This window comes from Nerophis lumbriciformis, linkage group LG10 (genome assembly GCF_033978685.3).
Source record: "Nerophis lumbriciformis linkage group LG10, RoL_Nlum_v2.1, whole genome shotgun sequence".
In the NCBI taxonomy this organism is placed as follows: Eukaryota; Metazoa; Chordata; class Actinopteri; order Syngnathiformes; family Syngnathidae; genus Nerophis; species Nerophis lumbriciformis.
The window spans coordinates 13,431,409-13,453,191 of NC_084557.2; the positions used below are offsets into that span (position 1 = coordinate 13,431,409).

The 21,783-nt window shown below is 40.1% G+C and overlaps 2 protein-coding genes across 2 annotated transcripts in view; one reads left to right on the plus strand and one right to left on the minus strand.

The window, feature by feature from the left end:
• Positions 1–5,146: 5,146 nt before the first annotated feature.
• The window catches only part of LOC133612629 (fibroblast growth factor 4B-like), a 21,303-nt gene continuing 4,666 nt past the window's right edge, over positions 5,147–21,783 (plus strand). The window contains exons 1-2 of the mRNA XM_061970224.1: positions 5,147–5,498; positions 5,858–5,961. Of these exons, the coding sequence (XP_061826208.1) occupies positions 5,147–5,498; positions 5,858–5,961 (456 nt within the window). The remainder of the gene's footprint in view (positions 5,499–5,857; positions 5,962–21,783) is intronic.
• Positions 19,282–21,783, minus strand: part of tigara (TP53 induced glycolysis regulatory phosphatase a) — a 34,195-nt gene continuing 31,693 nt past the window's right edge. The window contains exon 8 of the mRNA XM_061970221.1: positions 19,282–19,396. The gene's annotated coding sequence lies outside the window, so the exon portion shown is untranslated. The remainder of the gene's footprint in view (positions 19,397–21,783) is intronic.

Genomic DNA, 21,783 nt, shown 5'->3' on the forward strand with positions numbered 1-21,783 from the left:
ATATAAATGCACATAGCATCCTAGCTAGCAAACTAGCGGCTAATGTCCTTCCACAGTGCAGCTTTTAATCACTAATCCTCGTCTCCATGGCAGCAAATAAACTATTCCTTACATGTAGTATTATCACTGGAGGACTAGCTAAACATGCTCCACTACACAAGAGAAACTGCTAAGCTAGAGCTGTTGAATGTGGAGAGTGGGCAGACTGATACAAATAGCGACTATTGATACCAATATCAGGTGAAGGTCCATACTACAGTGATTAGAGCGATATTTTTCATCATCACAAACTCTTATTTTTGCATCTAAGTTTACAAACTCGAGAAATAAGAGCTTTTATTTTGCACTATAGACTTTATTTTACATAAAGGGGAATTAATATGGAAATCATTACCTCTAAAGGCTTAGTTGGCCACATGCGTGGACAGCACCTTTTAGCTCTTATTTCCAAAATTGTGTACACTACTGAATTGGGGTCTTATGGCCGCTTATGTGGACACTTATACTGCCATCTGGTGGTGTCAGAAGAGTATAACATACAATGGAATTTGGGGAAAAAAGTGTAAAAATAACAATTAGCATGTCACTACACATGAAGTCCACATTTGTGTACTTATGGACTAAGTACATCATATCAAAAGATGATTCTTAGTTTTTATTCTAATTAGGGTCCAATAAGCCCAAATAGCAAAGATAAATAAAACAAGCATGTAAACAAACAGGTTAGGCTTTAAGAGGTTAATATTGATATTACATCCCATGATGTGTTTGTGTCTGATTATAAATGGGATCAATATGTAATAATTTAAGCATCTTGACATTTTTAAGTATCAGAATTGGTACGACCAATACTGCCCCTGTAACTACTTGCTATTGGATACTATACCCAAACCGGTCCATACTACAAACCCTTGTTTCCATATGAGTTGGGAAATTGTGTTAGATGTAAATATAAACGGAATACAATGATTTGCAAATCCTTTTCAACCCATATTCAATTGAATGCACTACAAAGACAACATATTTGATGTTCTAACTCATAAACTTTTTTTTTTTTTTGCAAATAATAATTAACTTAGAATTTCATGGCTGCAACACGTGCCAAAGTAGTTGGGAAAGGGCATGTTCACCACTGTGTTACATCATCTTTTCTTTTAACAACACTCAATGAACGATTGGGAACTGAGGAAAATAATTGTTGAAGCTTTGAAAGTGGATTTCTTTCCTATTCTTGTTTTATGTAGAGCTTCAGTCCAACAGTCCGGGGTCTCCGCTGTCGTATTTTACGCTTCACATTTTCAATGGGAGACAGGTCTGGACTGCAGGCGGACCAGCAAATGTTGGTTTCCGGCCATGCCGCTTACGTGGAGTGATTTCTCCAGATTCTCTGAACCTTTTGATGATATTATGGACCGTAGATGTTGAAATCCCTAAATTTATTGCAATTGCACTTTGAGAAACGTTGTTCTTAAACTGTTTGACTATTTGCTCACGCAGTTGTGGACAAAGGGGTGTACCTTGCCCCATCCTTTCTTGTGAAAAACTGAGCATTTTTTGGGAAGCTGTTTTTATACCCAATCATGGCACCCACCTGTTCCCAATTAGCCTGCACACCTGTGGGATGTTCCAAATAAGTGTTTGATGAGCATTCCTCAACTTTATCAGTATTTATTGCCACCTTTCCCAACTTCTTTGTCACGTGTTGCTGGCATCAAATTCTAAAGTTAATGATTATTTGCAAAAAAAAAAAGTTTATCAGTTTGAACATCAAATATGTTGTCTTTGTAGCATATTTAACTGAATATGGGTTGAAAATGATTTGCAAATCATTGTATTCCGTTTATATTTACATCTAACACAATTTCCCAACTCATATGGAAATGGGGTTTGTACAATGCTAAATATATCCCTTGGTGTACCACAGGGATCAATACTGGGACCAAAATTGTCCAAACTGTATAAAATGACATTGGCAAAGTTAGGGAAGACTTGGTATTATTTGCAGAGGATACAAGAGTGTTTTGTTCAGGAGAGAACAAAACGGAAGCTAATACACATAACTGAAGAAATGAACAAATAAAGAAGATGGTTTGACAAAAACAGACCATCTTTGAATCTCAGTAAAACTCAAATAATGCAACTCGTCTGTTGGTTCTTTACTGTTCAGAAACGTCGCCTTATTTTGAAATCCAAACTTAGACGAGTAGGTGCCAACTTATTCTTACGCTTGCAATAAAATCAATGTATTATTCCAACAACAATAATCTAGTTTACACGACACACTGTCACTGACACCATCTTGGTGCTAGCGCCCTCCCTTGGTGATGCAGGGAAGTGAGTGTCACGGCCTCCCTGACACATGACCACACAGCTGCTGACATTATGTGCTAGTGTCACGGGGGACGGCACGCAGACTATGTGCACCATTCCATGTCAGGCCTGCACTCTGCTCTTACATACTGGGAACATGCAGATAATAATGTCAGCAAGGACAGCTGGGTTCAGGTGGAGGTGATGAGTGGTGCGCGGGGGCGCCCTCTAGTGGTACACCAATGAATCAATTAAATGTTCAAACATGGTGTAACTGTTCAAACTGTGTTACGGCTATATTAAATTAAACCTCTGCCTTGTTTTTAATGAATACTTAGGCCTGCTACGCTACTGCATGTTAATGTGGGGCATTACGGTGGTACTTGGAGAGAAAACGTTTGAGACCCCTTGCTCCAGAAGGTTCCATGAAGTTGTTGAAAGGCGCTCAACAAAAAAAAAAGAAGAAAAAAAATATATAAAGTGTCAACTCGAGCTGTCCTATCTAGTCATGAGAAAGAACCGATGAAGCCTCTAATGAATCGTTCACAACCGGACTGTCCAGGTTGTGTTAGAAGACTATTTCATCGGTTCTTGCCGAAAAACTCGAGCTGTCCTATCTAATCATGAGAAAGAACCGATGAAGCCTCTAATGAATTGATCACTACTGGATTGTCCAGGTTGCCTTAAAAGACTATTTCATTGGTTCTTGCTGAAGAACTCAAGCTGTCCTATCTAGTCATGAGAAAGAACCGATGAAGCCTCTAATGAATCGATCAATGCTGGACTGTCCAGGTTGTCTTGGAAGACTATTTCATGGGTTCTTCCTGAAAAACTTGAGCTGTCCTATCTCGTCATGAGAAAGAACCGATGAAGCCTCTAATGAATTGTTCACAATTGGACTGTCCAGGTTGTCTTAAAAAACTGTTTCATCAGTTCTTGTTTAAAACTCGAGCTGTCCTATCTAGTAATGAGAAAGAACCGATGAAGCCTCTAATGAATTGATCACTACTGGATTGTCCAGGTTGCCTTAAAAGACTATTTCATTGGTTCTTGCTGAAGAACTCAAGCTGTCCTATCTAGTCATGAGAAAGAACCGATGAAGCCTCTAATGCAGGGGTGTCAAACTCAAATACAGAGTGGGCTAAAATTTAAAACTGCGGGCCAAGTTTGAACAAATTAACCTTTAATGTACTCTACGTTCGCTTTTCATCCATTCTAACATTGTTCAGACCCAGTCACAAGATATGTGCGGCTTCTGTACGCACACACGAGCGAATGCAACGCAAACTTCATCAGCAGCGATACAGGTCACACTGAGGGTGCCAGTATAAAAAACTTTAACACTGTTAGAAATATACGCCACACCGTGAATCCACACCAAACAAGAATGACAAACACATTTCGGGAGAACATCCGCACCGTAACACAACATAAACACAACAGAACAAATACCCAGAATCCTTTGCAGCACTTACTCTTCCGGGACGCTACAAAATACACCCCCGCTACCACCAAACCCCCCCCACACACACACCTTGTAGCGTCCCGAAAGAGTTAGTGCTGCAAAGGGTTCTGGTTTGGTGTGGATTCACAGTGTGGCGTATATTTCTAAAAGTGTTAAAGTTTTTTATTCGGCTACCCTCAGTGTAACCTGTATCGCTGTTGATGAAGTATGCGTTGCATTCTAATGTGTGTGCGTGCAGAAGCCGCACATGTTATGTGACTGGGCCAGCACTCGTTGGGCTAGCTGGCGTTTGGAAGACTCCTGGGCGGATCGGCGGGCCAGCTTTAGTGTTAATTCGATATCACCTCAAGGGCCAAGTGAAATTACACGGCGGGCCAAATTTGGCCCGCGGGCCAGAGTTTGACACCCATGCTCTAATGAGTCATTCACAACTGGACTGTCCAGGTTGTCTTAGAAGACTACTTCATCGGTTCTTATTGAAAAACTCGAGCTGTCCTATCTAGTCATGAGAAAGAACCAATTAAGCCTCTAATGAATTGTTCACAACTGGACTGTCCAGGTTGTCCAAGAAGACTACTTAATCGGTTCTTGGTTAAAACTCGAGCTGTCCTATCCAATCATGAGAAAAAAGCCTCTAATGAATCGTTTTAATGAATACTTAGGCCTGCTACGCTACTGCATGTTAATGTGGGTCATTACGATGGTACTTGGAGAGAAAAAGTTTGAGACCCCTTGCTCCAGAATGTTCCATGGGTGAAGTTGTTGAAAGGCGCTCGAGAAAAAAAAAAAGAAGTGTGGCAGCATAAAGTTCTGTCATTGCTCTCCAGTGACAAGCGGGACTGTTTTTACACCTTCTTTCTAAATAAGGAAGCAGCCTGACAGACATATGACCACCCACCCAATTTGGGAGCAGCGTGAGTGACAACCCCCCCCCCCCCCCCCCCCCCTTTCCCAGGCCGGCCATGGCAAGACATTGAAGCCTCCACGCGAGACTCCGGTGCTTTCCTGCCGCCTACATGATGCCGGGCCCGGCCTGAGAGAAAGAGGGGGCTCCTTCTCTCTTGCTGGTCCTGCCCCACGTCACGGGGTCTCCTCCAGGTTGCCGGAGAGAGAGCAAGTGCGCGTGTGAGGGGAGAGAGAGAGGCGTGGAGGAGCTGCGAAACATGGTAATCATCACGACCAGCAGCAGCAGCAGCAGCAGCAGCAGCGCCATCACCTCCCGCGTCTCCTCTCCTCCTGCGCGCCGGGGCTTGCGTTTCATGCCCCGCGCGCCCGAAATAACCCCGAGCCAGCATGCCGACTGGAGAAAAACAAGAAGAGCGGTATTTTTAGCCTCATTAATTTGGACCACGTGGTCTGAAGGTAAACCGGATGGCCGGAGCTCACAGGCTCCTCGTCAGTATGTCCTGCGAGGCCGGCGGCACGTCGCGCCGGACGCTGACCGCCGCGGCGCTGCTCCTCTGCCTGCTGCTGGGCGTCGCGTCGGCGCACCCGCTGCCGAGCGGCCGGACGAACGCCACCGCGCTGGAGAGGCGCTGGGAGACGCTCTTCTCCCGCTCCGTGCTGGGGATCTCCGGGGAGAAGCCGGAGCTCAACTGGGAGAGCGACTACCTGCTGGGCATCAAGCGGGTGCGGAGGCTCTACTGCAACGTGGGCATCGGCTTCCACCTGCAGGTGCTCCCGGACGGACGGATCACCGGCGTGCACCACGAGAACCCGTACAGTGAGTCCCTTCTAATGTGCGCGTGCGTGTGCGTGGACAATTCTATTATTACAAACAATCGGCGCTCAACACACATATCCACCACCCGGCCCCTTCCCCTCCCCAGCCCCCCCTCCTCCCTCCCCGAGCATGACATGAATGTATGGCCGCTTTTAGACACAACTTATTTTTACGCAGGCCACGCAAATGGCGCCACAAAAAAAAAAAAAAAAATGCGTGTTGCGTGTGCAGATGTTGAGGGATGCGGAACAAAGCGGTGCGCAGCAAGGTTACACACCCTCATAGATACGGGGCGGCGACGGAATGCACAGAAAAAGAACCATTGTTGAAATTATTGACCTTTTTCTTTTCTTACCCAGGTCTGATTGAGATCTCCACCGTGGAGAGAGGAGTGGTGAGCCTGCACGGAGTCAAGAGTGACTTGTATGTCGCCATGAACAGACGAGGGAGACTATATGGGACGGTAAATATGTATTTTTAATTATCTCTTACATCTCATTGCGCTAAATGTGATGATCACATGACACACTAATGAACATTTGAAGTGCATTAGGGCAGCGTTTTTCAACCACTGTGCCACGGCACACTAGATTATCTAATTTCACCGGTATAGCTCGGTTGGTAGAGTGGCCGTGGCAGCAACTTGAGGGTTCCAGGTTTGATCCCAGCTTCCGTCATCCTATTCACTGCCGTTGTGTCCTTGGGCAAGACACTTTACCCACCTGCTCCCAGTGCCACCCACACGGGTTTAAATGTAACTTAGATATTGGGTATCACTATGTAAAGCGCTTTGAGTCACTAGAGAAAAAGCGCTATATAAATAAAATTCACTTCACTTCACCTACCGTATTTTTCGGAGTATAAGTCGCACCGGCCGAAAATGCATAATAAAGAATGAAAAAAACATAAATCGCATTGGAGTATGTCGCATTTTTGGGGGAAATTGATTTGATAAAACCCAACACCAAGAATAGACATTTGAAAGGCAATTTAAAATAAATGAAGAATAATGAACAACAGGCTGAATAAGTGTACGTTATATGAGGCATAAATAACCAACTGAGAACGTGCCTGGTATGTTAACGTAACATATTATGGTAAGAGTCATTCAAATAACTATAAACATGCTATACGTTTACCAAACAATCTGTCACTCCTAATCGCTAAATCCCATGAAATCTTATACGTCTAGTCTCTTACGTGAATGAGCTAAATAATATTATTTGATATTTTACGGTAATGTGTTAATCATTTCACACATAAGTCGCTCCCAAGTATAAGTCGCACCCCCAGCCAAACTATGAAAAAAACTGCGACTTATAGTCCGAAAAATACGGTATTTGGGTTAAAAATATTTTTTGCAAACCAGTAATTATAGTCTGCAAATGATGTGTTGTTGTTGAGTGTCGGTGCTGTCGAGAGCTCGGCAGAGTAACCGTGTAATAATACTCTTCCATATCAGTAGGTGGAAGCAGGTAGCTAAATGCTTTGTAGATGTTGGAAACAGCGGGAGGCAACGTGCAGGCAAAAAGGTATCTAATGCTTAAACCAAAAATAAACAAAAGGTGAGTGCCCCTGAGAAAAGGCATTGAAGCTTAGGGAAGGCTATGCAGAACGAGACTAAAACTGAACTGGCTACAAAGTAAACAAAAACAGAATGCTGGACGACAGCAAAGACTTACTGTGGAGCAAAGACAATGTACATCCGAACATGACATGACAATCAACAATGTCCCCACAAAGAAGGATAAAAACAACTGAAATATTCTTGATTGCTAAAACAAAGTAGATGCGGGAAATATCGCTCAAAGGAAGACATGAAACTGCTACAGGAAAATACCAAAAAACGAAAAAGCCACCAAAATAGGAGCGCAAGACAATAACTAAAACACTAGACCTATATTGATTCATGCTTGGTTATGGTTTAAAGTCATATCCAACAATTGCGACAACGACTTTTCACCGTCAACTGAGTTTTGTTTTTTAATGATTTCTGCTAGTGGTGTGCCTCCGCATTTTTTCAACGCAAAAAATGTGCCTTGGCTTAAAAAAAGGTTGAAAACACTGCATTAGGGTACACAATTTAGTACTTTTATAGACGCTGACCAAATTGTCTCAGTACTACTGGGTATCAATTCACGTAAAATCAAACAGCAGCTTATTTTGCTACCTTTTGTCGCGAAACTAAACACCAGCTCAAACACTTGGCGAGGAAACAATCACTTAGAGGCAATGTTGCAATTTTGAATGTCAACAAAGCAAGTACAGTAGGGAAGGGATTCATATGGCCCTTGCGTAAGAGAAAGGGGGTGGGTTGGGGTGTGATTATTTTGCAATGCAGTCTACTGGGGCTGTGAGTCTTTGGGCACCACACAATTCGATTCGATTCTTGGGGGTAATGATTCGATTCATCAATCAAATCAATACTTTTTAATAACATTGGATGACAGTTCTATACATTCCTCCATAAAATAGGCAAACAGCTCTGGTAAATGTTTATATTAATTAAAAGAAAACTAGTTTTACTTAATAAAATTCAACCAAAACATTTAATAAAGTCAAATTCAAATAATTTGTAAAGTAAAACTGTACAGCAGAAAACAATATGATTTGTCTGTGTGGCTGGACAGGACAGATAAAAAAAAAAAGATTTTCGATTTTTCTTTAATAGATTAAAAATCGTTACAAATAAGAATCGCAATTCATTCGAAAATCTTTTTTTTCCATACCTACTGTCTGACGAAAAAGATTGAAAGTGTCACTCTACATAGCATCTGGCGCTGTGGTCAAAGTTGGAATTGCCATAAAACACATTTTAAGATATTCAACACTCTACTGCTATCTGGCAGCTTAAGTGGAAAGGTCACCCCCTCAATTAATCACGTGTCATGTGTCAGGTAAACCGTGACGAGTGGGCCCATGTGAAGCCCCGTCCTACTGTATGCCTGATAGAAAATGCTCAAACGTAAAGTAAGGCTCTGCTTTTCAAAATACGTTAGCATGATGCTAATTTATATTGACTTTGCCATAGTCACGCTAAAGATTAGCATTAACGATTTATATAGTCATTTTACAGCAAGTATGTAGGATAAGTACAATAGTTATGGTATAAACTCGGGCTGTCTTCCACTAAAGACTTTCATAGTCAAATCTGATTTGTTAGATTTTGTACAACCTCCACAATCATCGGGATCCATGGCGTAGTTTTTAAGAGAAGTAAACATGTTCTGTATACTGACTGGTAACTAGATGTCAGGAAGGTCACATGGATGTGCTTTAGCGCATACTCTATTCAAATATTTCCAAGTTAAAGGTACTTACAAAAGGAATACAATCTTACATTACCGTGAACAAAACAAAAACATCTCAATTGCAACTTTTGCCAACTCAAAAAGGACCTTGGCACAGTGCCAAGAAGACATCTAACTTGACTAAATAGATATAGTAAAAGCCATAACAAAGTTTCTGGCTGAAGGATCATTACCTTTTGGAAAAGGAGAGCTACACCTCCGGGGCAAGGCGGTGCGTCCCATCGCCCACGAAGGGATTTAATATCAGACGATTTGACTGCGACGTTGATAGTCCAATCAGACTCCTACCAATCGAATCGTTGAATCGTCGACTATTTCAAGACAGCCCGAGTATAAACACTTTGTGGGACTCCACATAATTTTAAACTGGCACAATCAGCTTACTTAGGAAACACACCATAGTCTGTACACTACTGCCATCTAATGTCTTGAAACTGTAACTGCATGCAAAGTCTACTATATAATACTTGCAAATGAGACTCAGAAGTGTAGTAACACAACAAGATGTAACAACTGGACAGTACAGTTGTCGTAATCAGCTCATTTTTAAATGCTACATTAAAAATTACATTTGTTAAAACACACAAAAAGTCACGAAAATGATTACCGTTGATTACCGGTAATCGATTCAAATGTGAAAGGTACCCATCCCTAATTGAGGGTATGAAGTACCGCTGACGCACTAAAAAGATGAATAGTGACATAAAATTGTGTCAAGATTATATGAAATATAGCTATAGCCTATCCCAGCCTCCCAATCACAAGCCAGGAAGTGTGATATATTCAACAATATATAACAAACATGCTTGTTTGGTTTATTGCTGACTTAGAATTGTCCATGTTTTGAGTGTTTGTTTGTTTACAATAGTACTCGGTGTTCGATGGACCACACTAATGAAGGAGCGCCTGGTGCCGGGGCCTTCATCATGAATTTACCATGAATTGATTAACGTGGACCCCGACTTAAACAAGTTGAAAAACTTATTCGGGTGTTACCATTTAGTGGTCAATCGTACGGAATATGTACTGTACTGTGCAATCTACTAATAAAAGTTTCAATCAATCAATGTCCCTGTAGGCAGATCACACGCTTTGCCCAGAGCCCCACGATGCATCCAAAATGTCCATTAATGAATAACCGGGCGTTTCATATGAAATTTTACCGCAAACTGATTCTAAACCTCTTCCTGCTCCGTCACTGATAAGAATTAAATGGCAGATTTCTCTAAATATTGACATAATCTCCCATGGCGTGCTGTGTTAGTGCTAGACTTGTAAGTGGAATTACTGGGTTTGAATCTCCCCTGGACATATGTCAGGAAGATATGTATATGTTTATTTTGCACACACAAAAGAACATGGAACTACCATATTTTTCGGACTATAGAGGGCACCGGCATATAAGCCCCACCCACTAAATTTTTGTAAAAAAAAAAAATATATATATATATATATATATATATATTATTATAAACCGCATATACAGTACAGGCCAAAAGTTTGGACACACCTTCTTATTCAATGCATTTTCTTTATTTTCATGACTATTTACATTGTAGATTGTCACTGAAGGCATCAAAACTATGAACATGTGGAGTTATGTACTTAACAAAAAAAGAGGAAATAACTGAAAACATGTTTTATATTCGAGTTTCTTCAAAATATCCACCCTTTGCTCTGATCCCTTTTTTGCACACTCTTGGCATTCTCTCGAAGAGCTTCAAGAGGAAATGGTTTTCACTTCACAGGTGTGCTTGAAGCTCATCGAGAGAATGCCAATAGTGTGCAAAGCAGTAATCCCAGCAAAGGGTGGCTATTTTGAAGAAACTAGTATATAAAACATGTTTTCAGTTATTTCACCTATTTTTGTTAAGTACATAACTCCACATAGATATATAGTTGTGTTCATTCATAGTTATGATGCCTTCAGTGATAATCTACAATAGTCATGAAAATAAAGAAAACACATTGAATGAGTACATACGTTGTGAAATTAGTTATTTACACAAAAATATATTCTAAAAGTTCATTTACATACCTTAATTGTTTCCAAATAGTGTCTGTAACACGGCAGTAAAACGGTTCATCAAACAAAACAGAAGTCGTCGTCATGGACCCATTAGCTGAGGAAGCTATCTCTCCAATCAGCTAAACAGACTCAATAACGCCAAGGTGACGTCTTGGTGAATTAACTGAGGAATTTTTGAAACTGAAACAATCCAAAAAGGAATGCCGTTGTTATGTTAATAATACTAACACAGACACTCGTAAACGTGTTAGCATATTAGCTAATGCTAATGACGCTAGCTTCATTACATTACGATGGCAAATACAAATATGCATGAAAACACTTCGGCAGACATCACACATGGGATGGTTGAGTAAGTAAGAATTGTTTGAGCTATATTGTAAAACTTACAAACGTTGCTTGGAGAGATGCATTAAGAATCCTTACCAGTAGAAAAACTATAGACGATTAGAAGACAGAACAGCACTTGTACTTCCGGTTCAACGCTTTAAACAGCAGGAAACACTTGTAGGCATTCACCCAGGTGCAACTGCAGTGAGCGAACTCTTCCGAAAGATGGCCCAGACAATAACACACCGTTTAAGTGTATTTGCACGTGTTTAAAGAAAACTATTTGCTTTATGGCCGTCAGCGAAGAAAAATCGGCCGCACCGTTTTATAAGCCGCGGGGTTCAAAGTGTTGGAAAAAAGTAACAACTTATAGTCTGGAGTTTACGGTACTTCTTGCTGATCGTTTGTTTTAGTACAAAACATGCATCAAAGTATAAATACCGTCTCGGAAGAATAAACAAGTGTGAAAATACAATTCTGCTTAGGGCCCTAATTTAGCCAAGAGCGGCCCTGCCAGGTAGCACTGACCCTGACCCCGCCTTCCGCCCAAAAGTCAGCTGAGATGATAGGTGATGAGCAGGTAGTACTTAGATGGGCGTGATGGAATCATGAAGTTTTATTGGTGTTCCATGAAGACACTTCTTGACTTGGCCTCTCTGGACGTTGACAAAAGTTATAATCATGTTACCCTTTGCTTCATCGTGACTGCTTTTAAAGGAGAAGTAAAGCATCTATTGACTTTTATTACAGTGGAACTTTTAAAATAACGGAGTTTGGGACGCTGGTGTCAAGTTGTGTTTTGGAAACAATGACAATAGAAATACGAGTGGAACCTCAGTTTTTCCTTGGTAATCCATTCCAAAATGACCTTAAAGGACTAAATCATACAAAAACCTGAGCAATAAAAAAATGATATAAATCAAATAATTCATTCCAGACTTCCAGAACACATTTTTCAGGGGATAATTCTCGTTAAACCGTGTGAAATACATATAAATGATGAATGAAAATATTCACATGTGTGTGGGGTAAACTGTACTGTAACTGTTTTAAACAACATGTGACATATGGAACTGTCACACAAGTGTAAAACAAAGTTAGCCACTTTTCAAAACAGGTTACAAAGGCTCCTAATTTAGTTGCTGACATACGCAGTAACATAGGAAGTCATTTCTATTTGTATTATTTTGTCAAAACTATTATTAATCTACTTGTTGATGTACTGTTTATTTTCTGCTGTAACATAGTTCTAGCTACACTTCTGTTAAAATAACAAGCACTTTATTCTTCTGTTATTTGGATACTCTATTAGTTTTGGGCGATACTACACATTTGGGTATGGATCGGATACCAAGCTGTCTAGGGGTTGTAGGGGGTCATACCAAAGCTGATACTGATACTTCAAATGTTCAAGATGATTAAATGATACCTTTTTTTCATCACAATTCTAATCAGACAAAAACAAAGTATGGTCGTAAAACAATATCAATTAAACTTGTACATTTTTCCCTACTATTGGCTGATTTAAATCATCTGGTTTTAGCCCTCAAAGTCCTTCTGTGTCCATTTCCTGAGTTTGTAAACAACAACAAAAACTACAAAAGATTTTTTGATCGTAAAAAATATTGATATAACCACTGTTATATCAATATAATATCTTCCGACTGTGTGCAGTGTAGCCTGATCCTCGTCCTCCAGTGATAATGGTACTTGTGAGAAACATATTGTATTTTCCTGACTATAAGGCGCACTTAAATTCCTTTTTCCCCCCTCAAATAAGTGATAAGTGTGACCAGTAGATGGCAGTCAAACATAAGAGATACGTGTAGACTGCAATATGACTCAAGTAAACAACACCAACATTTTATGTGTTCCATTGAAAATATAGAACATTACACACGGCGCTCAAAAATCTATCAAAATGTTTTAGTACGACTTTGGTAAGCTATAAAGCCGCACCGCTTGATGGATTGTACTGTGCTTCAACATACGAGTATTATTATGGTGTGTGTATAAGGTAAGACATATTATCTGGCGTTTTGTTTCGCAATATTATGCAAAAGCAACTTTTCTTACCTTCTGGTATCGGCTGATCTGTATTTGGGATCTGCATAAATCCTGAAAAATTGCTCGCGTCCGCCTTTGTAGTCCGTGTCGACACTGTAGTTGATAAGCTTCTTCTTTTTCTCCATCTTCTTGTTATGGGACATCCATTCTCCGCTGTTACCATTTCTAATATAAAGTAGTGTAAAGTTCTTACTTATATCCGTCAGTAAACTTGCCATGAAAGCGCTAAAACATACTGGTATAGTGCGTTGTCATTATTCACCCAAGGAACTTTAGTTATTAAAAGAGAAGACGCTGTCGAAGGTGAGCCACGTAAATAAGACCGCCCACAAAACGGCGCACCTTGAAGCGACTGTCAGAAAGCGACTTGAAGATGATCTGTAAAACATAATCTATGCAACATTTTGACCAAAGAGCCATTACATGTAATGTAGACCACAAGGAAGTGTTTTCCATTTAGAAAAAAAACAAATAGTATGACTCCTTTAATGCGCCCTATAATCCGGTGGGCCTTTTGTATGAAAAAAGATTGAAAATAGACCATTCATCGGCAGTGCGCCTTATAATCTGATGCGCCCTATGGTCCGGAAAATACGGTAGTTTACTTGCCGCAATGGAGGCTCCAGCCCCGCTGTGACCCAAAGAGGGACAAGCGGTAGAAAATGGATGGATTGATGGAGGCGTGCATTACTTACTTAAAAGCGGCTTTGCACTGTGGATGGTCGCTAGCCACTAGCGAGGACGCGTTCGTTCACGTGTCGCTGTCAAATTTGTGGGACACAGCCAGAATGTATCAATCAATCAATCAATCAATCAATCAATGTTTATTTATATAGCCCTAAATCACAAGTGTCTCAAAGGGCTGCACAAACCACAACGACATCCTCGGTACAGAGCCCACATAAGGGCAAGGAAAAACTCACCCCAGTGGGACGTCGATGTGAATGACTGAGAAACCTTGGAGAGGACCGCATATGTGGGTAACCCCCCCTCTCTAGGGGGGGTTATCATCAACATGCATTATCCCGATATAACAATAGTTCTAAAAGCTCTATTGTCAGCCAAATTTCTATAATTCATATTTTATATTGTCAATATGGCGCAACCTTGCTGCCTACTATTGTGCTATTTCACTGCCGTGCTTTTATTTTGAAGGCCTGACTTTACCAGCTACAGAATGTGTCGCCCGAGTGCTGAGAGAGGAGGTTTTATTTAATGAAAGTTAAATAAATATGTGTTCATCACTTAACAAAACACTCTTTAATGTTCTTCTCCTTACACACTTGTCCTTTTGGAAGAAGTGTCTCAATAAGTCAAAGAAAAAGCAAAACGTACCTAAAGTGAGGTGTGGTGTGAGTTTGGTGCTTCCTGATTGTGTTTTATACACAAACAGTGTGTTTCAGTGTTGTTGTTATTTTATGTTAAAAAGTTAAAGTACCAATGATTGTCACACACACACTAGGTGTGGCGAGATTATTCTCTGCATTTGACCCATCACCCTTGATCACCCCCTGGGAGGTGAGGGGAGCAGTGGGCAGCAGCGGTGGCCGCGCCTGGGAATCATTTTGGTGATTTAACCCCCAATTCCAACCCTTGATGCTGAGTGCCAAGCAGGGAGGTAATGGGTCCCATCTTTATAGTCTTTGGTATGACTCGGCCGGGGTTTGAACTCACAACCTACCGATCTCAGGGCGGACACTCTAACCACTAGGCCACTGAGTATGTGCTTATTGTTCAAATGTCCTCCAAAGTGTTGTTGTTTTTTTGCTGGATTGTGCGATGGAAGCTAATGTAGAGATTTACGACATGTCAGCAAAAAAGCCGGGTGTCGCTGGTGCCGCAATGACAAAGACGTGTGTTCCCGTTAGCGGCCGCCGTGTTGCTGTGGCCGACGTGTTTGACAGGCAGAATGTTTCTCCTCTGGAGTGATGAAGTGTTAGCTTGCCGCTGTGCTGATGATCTGATAAGAGATTCAATTTGGGCGCTTGCATTCTCTGAAGGAGGCAGGCTGCTCTGCAGTTGTGTACTTAGTGTGGACTGTGCGACGTTATGAAATGACCTGTTTCTATACGTTTACACTCACTGTGTGTATTCTTAGTATGTTCACAGCAATTTGGACTATTTCTAACAGGAACTCTGCTAGTTGTGTCCACTATTAATTAAGATCGTGTTCCATTAATTGAGGGTTTGATAAAAAGTCAGACATTTGAAGATAAAGCTTTGTGTTAATATCAACAATTAAACTTTTTCTCGTCATGGCTTTTGATACATTTTTACCTATTTTTGCTGTTTTTTGGTCGACATTTATTTCTACATTGCGCTACTGACCAATAAAATACAAAAGCCTACTCAAAGTTGGGCGTGGCAGTGTTTACAGCTGGAAGTAATCGACGGGTCCGCTTTAACAATCAGCGTCCATGTATTTCTTGCCCGTCACACCTGTGTACACGCTAGTGACTCGACACAGGAGCATTAAGCAGGTTTCACGGACTGAAGTCGAATGCGTACCTGGAGAGCAGCGAAGCGTATGAGTGTATTCAAGGCTTACAATGCGTGCATGTTGGCTAATGTGTTGTGAACAGAGGGCACTGATGCAATCAATATTTCTCAAGTAAAACAATCTGGTAAAAAAAATAAAAAAAATCACTATTTTTTTTCAAGATTTTGCAATACAGGTCCAGGGTGTACCCCGCCTTCTGTCCGAATACAGCTGAGATAGGCTCCAGCACCCCCCGCTACCCCAAAAGGGACAAGCGGTAGAAAATGGATGGATGGATGGAATTTCTATTCATCTGTTCAGTGTATGTTAGCATCAAGCTAGCAGCATAAGCGCCAACCTTTATCCTCTATGCTTCTATTGCTTTTTTCCAGTTTATTTCAAACCGTATTGTTAACATGATTTTTGTGCACTTTATATGTACGGTATATTAATGGACTTTGTGTGCTTGGATTTACAGTAACTTCCTTGTGGAGAATATCAATGAACACGTTTATGTTGGAAGTTTTTTCATCCCTAATTTAAAGGATCGTTTACATATCTGTCAAACTAGATTTCTTACATTCCGTGAATGCATAATAATAAACCATGAGTGTACAAAGTGCAGCCTGTGTCACATTGTAGTAATAAAATGGGGAGCAATTAGAGATGTCCGATAATATCGGGCTGCCGAATGTATCGGCCGATAAATGCTTTAAAATGTAAGATCGGAAATTATCGGTATCGGTTTCAAAGTTATCGGTATCAGTTTCAAAAAGTAAAATGTATGACTTTGAAACGCCGCTGTGTACACGGACGTAGGGACAAGTACAGAGCCCTATTAAACCTTAAAGGCACTGCCTTTGCGTGCCGGCCCAGTCACATAATATCTACAGCTTTTCACACACACAATCGAATGCAATCCATACTTGATCAACAGCCATACAGGTCACACTGAGGGTGGCCGTATAAACAACTTTAACACTGTTACAAATATGCGCCACACTGTGAACCCACACCAAACAAGAATGACAAACACATTTCGGGAGAACATCCGCACCGTAACACAACATAAACACAACAGAACATATACCCAGAACCCCTTACAGCACTAACTCTTCCGGAACGCTACAATATGCAATATGATGGCAGTATGACTCAAGTAAACAACACCAACATTTTATATGTTCCATTGAAAATATAGATCATTACACACGGCGCTCAAAAATCTATCAAAATGTTTTAGTATGACTTTGGTAAGCTATGAAGCCGCACCGCTTGATGGATTGTACTGTGCTTCAACATACGAGTATTATTATGGTGTGTGTATAAGGTAAGACATATTATCTGGCGTTTTGTTTTGCAATATTATGCAAATACAACTTTTCTTACCTTCTGGTACCTGCTGATCTGTATTTGGGATCTGCATAAATCCTAAAAAATTGTGAGCGTCTGCTTTTGTAGTCGATAAGCTTCTTCTTTTTCTCTATCTTCTTGTTATGGGACATTCATCCTCCGCTGTTGACATTTCTAATATAAAGTAGTGTAAAGTTCTTACTTATATCTGTTAGTAAAGTCGCCATGAAAGCGCTAAAACATACCGGTGTAGTGAGTTTACATTATTCACCCAAGGAACTTTAGTTATTAGAGAGTTCCGGTCTGACTTTTTTTCACGGGACACGGGATGAGAAGATGCTGCTCCGTTATTGATTGAAGTAAAGTCTGAATGTCATTAAAACAGTTAGCTCCATCTTTTGACACTTCTGCCACTCCCGTCCTTGCACCCTACACCGCTACAACAAAGATGACGGGGAGAAGACGCTGTCGAAGGTGAGCCACGTAAATAAGACCGCCCACAAAACGGCGCATCCTGAAGGGACTGTCAGAAAGCAGCTTGAAGATGATCTGTAAAACATCATCTATGCAACATTTTGACCAAAGAACCACCATTACATGTTATGTAGACCACAAGGAAGTGTTTTACATTTAGAAAAACAATAATAATAATGTGACCCCTTTAATGCGCCTTATAATCCAGTGCGCCTTATATATAAAAAAAGATTAAAAAAATAGACCATTCATCGGCAGTGCGCCTTATAATCCGGTGCGCTCTATGGTCCGGAAAATAGGGGTATATGAACGGACATTGTTTTAAGCCTTTAAAAAAATGCATGTATCATAGCCAATTATGCAAATGGACAATGATGTCATTTTGACACTGCCACACCTCCACCAGATCTCTGGCCCCACCCCCACTGCTACAAATTGATTGTCGGTCTGTGGGAAACACTGACCTGTTTGTGTCGATCACACCACAGGGGAGAAAAAAAAGCTTTTAGTTGATGACCCTCTGTTTTTTTGTGCCGCAGGTGTGTTTGCTAGGCTGCTATTATCAAACAAAAAGAGCACTTCCAAAAAGCAAGTGGAAGTTTGCCTGACAATTTCCTGCTTGCCACAATATGTTTGAGAGTCCTACTCAATGTTTTAAACACTTCCTGTCGCCTGTAGAGGGCGGCCATCCAACACATACAACCTGAACTGAGCTGAGTACAAATACATCTCTTTTTCTTCCTCACACGCCCCATTGATAATGTTGCCCTGGGCATTTTGCCCATGTGGCCCTCAGTCAAACTGCCACTGCACCACGGTCGGGCCTCCTCTACTCCCCCAAAATCAGATTTTCTGGAGCGTATTTTCATGCATATTTTCATCACCCAAGACTGTTTTGTCTTCTCACCGTATGAACTAAAATCTATTAATTTTCGTTATAATAAAAGTTAACTTATGATCATGTTAGAAAAGTATGTTTTTTTGTTTTTTTTTTCTCAAGCTGCCACACTTCCCCTGAAGTCTCCCAGTGTGATTAAGCGATAAATTCCTGAAGTGGCATTAAAAACTGATGATGTCAGACTATGACCTATCTTATATAGTTAATTTACTGAAAACTAACATGAGTTTCTGTTATCTAAAAAATATTAATAACCACCACATGCAAGTGTATTTTTTTTCCCTAACAACAATACATTTGAATAAAAGTACTGTATGTCAGTCTGCTGGTATAGTATTTATCACAAAATACTTTTTTTTTTTAAATTAAATTTGTAATCATTTGAGCATGGGATATACATTTTTTTTCGGTCAAAAAAAGGGTTGTCGTTTAAAACAATATCCCCAACACAAGCCGCTTTTTGTGTCATTTCCAGTCCAAGAAAACCCATTTGAAAACTATTTTAAAAAGAAATTACTTGAACTCCAAACTTGGCATTCCTAATTTCTACTTCAAATACTTCCAAAAATGATTTTTGTCTCTAGGGTGCAATGAAATTACATTTTGGGTTTAATGCATGAGGGAAATTAAGAAACAAGTCTTTTCCATAACTATCGTAATTAGTTTGCATGACCTAACCTCTTGAGAACCAGCGTCGTCTGACAAAATAAATAAACCATAAAAACATATATTCTGCAGAGGATGCTGACTCTCAGGATTTATATAATATATGATAATATATACTGTATTGGGGGCAGCACAGTGGAACAGGGGTTAGTGCACGTGCCTCACAATACGAAGGTCCTGGGTTCGATCCTGTGCTCGGGATCTTTCTTTGTGGAGTTTGAATGTTCTCCCTGTGACTTTGTGGGTTCCCTCCGGGTACTCCGGCTTTCTTCCACCTCCAAAGACATGCACCTGGGGATAGGTTGATTGGCAACACTAAATTGACCCTACTGTGTGAATGTGGGTGTGAATGTTTGGATGAGGTGGTGACCTGTCCAGGATGTACCCCGCCTTCAGCCCGAATGCAGCTGAGATAGGCTACAGCACCCCCCGCGGCCCCGAAAGGGACAAGCGGTAAAAAATGGATGGACGAATAAACCGTATTGACCCAAATCGAAGACAACATTGAATATAGGACGTCTATTCTTTAAAAAAAAAAAAATCTCAAATCAAATACAGAAAACTAATATATTTTTGCATATCAGGTGGTAGACAGGTATCACATTTTTTTTAGCTGCTGAAGATTTTTCATTGTCATTATCATAAAATTAGCATCACAACTCTTCTTATGTTGTTTAAAAAAAAAAACTTTTTGTGTGTTACGGTTGCATCCCCCCAGGTCACTGGTGTGTGTGACTGTCAGGAAGAAAAGCTCAGACTCATTCAGGGTGGAAAGTTGTCAGTTTGCATGAAAATATTACGTATAAATATATGTGTGTGTATATCCATCCATCCATTTCTACCGCTTGTCCCTTTTGGGGTCGCGGGGGGTGCTGGAGCCTATTTCAGCTGCATTCGGGCGGAAGGTGGGGTACACCCTGGACAAGTTGTGTATATATATATATATATATATATATATATATATATATATATATATATATATATATATATATATATATATATATATATATATATATAGTCGAGGTTTCTGTGGTTTATCCGTTATACAGTGCTCAATACCGGGTTAGAGCGGAATATACGTTAGGTCAGGAAAAAACACAAGAGGCTATATCATCCCTACAGGCCTGTTTTCGGAAACCTGCAAAACAGGCTACAGAAATCGATTCGATATTTGTGGTTGCCAATACATTTCAGGGACGATATTATTTTTTTCGAATGATACGATCCGAAACGATTCATCGAGTTGAAATCGTTCCAGTAACGTTTTAGCAAAAAAATTAATAATCCAACAGTGTGACTGTGAAATAAACAGTGGATACTGGACACTGCAGGTGAAGTTTCCTATATTCCTGTTATTTCTTGCAAGGGAATTAGGTATGAATTAATGATGGCTACAAACTAGCAAGTAAACACACACAGTATCTGTTCTCCGCCCTGGCGTCACCGATCACGGACAGTGTCCCAGGTGTGCGGAAGCATGTATGCTCCCTCATCCCTGTTGATGGCGTTGGTCCCTCGCTTCCTAATTTTGATAGCCTCCTTCATTCATCTCTTTTATTTCTTTGTTCCTGATTAAATGACTTCTCCTTGGATGCGAGTTGAGTGTTGTTTGTCACACTTCATGTTGGGTTCCAGAAGTCGGTGCGTTTCCTAACTTGCTCCAGCGGTTGTGTCTTTTGTAGCTTAAAGTTGTGTTGCGGTATTTAATTATTGTGTTGTGTCATTTGTATTTGTTATGGCTTTTGCAATCGTGTTGTAACTCAAAGCTGTTTTGTTCTAATTAATGATATTGTCTTGTGGCGTTTGTGTTTGTTCTGATCTTTCTTAGCAATCGTGACTATCCGCCATTTTTGTTTTGATGACGTTACAGACGGGATAAATAGACCTAACGTTTAAGGTCCTTATTTTTCAAAAGTGTTTGACCTCATATAGTGGATGAAATTCTCTTTTAAAACGATCTTGGATCGATACCTATCTTCCGTAAGGCAAACTTGCTGAGCACAGGTCGATACACTTGAAAAGTGAGGTTGGAAAAATATTTAGAATTTTGTAAGTTTTATTCTTAAAAAGTTGTCCCTGTATATAACAGTCAACTTTCATTTAGTGTTTTCAAAATATTTGGGAATGTTTTTCCTCTCTGTTTTTCAATTATGAATAAAAAATGTCAATATCATGCTTACCGGTACTTCTCTTGCGTAAAGATTTTTTTTTTTAAATAATTATTGAGGTTTTTCCCAATAAAATCAAGAAAAATTAATTTTTTAAACAAATTTTCTTACTTCAATATATATTATTCTTAAAAATCGATATGCAATCTTTCTTTTTAAAAGGCATAACACTGATCAGATTGATTTTAGAGTTAATGATTTTTCATAATGATCATATATTTAACCAATCAGTATCAGACTATTTTAGGTGATAACTCAATATACTTTATTTTCTTTGTAAACACAGTGTTTCATAAATGACTGCCCATGTTTTGGTCGTGACCACTATTTTTGTTTGCAAGGTTGTATCCTATTCCCTCAACCTTATTGCTTAATATTAACTTATAACATGCTTGATGTTGGAAATATTGCAAACATATGTCAAAACGTATGTTTTGTGGTCAATAAAATCATTTATTTTTGGAGAAAACTGTTGATATCAGTTGAAAATAAGTACCCACGTGGGTTCAG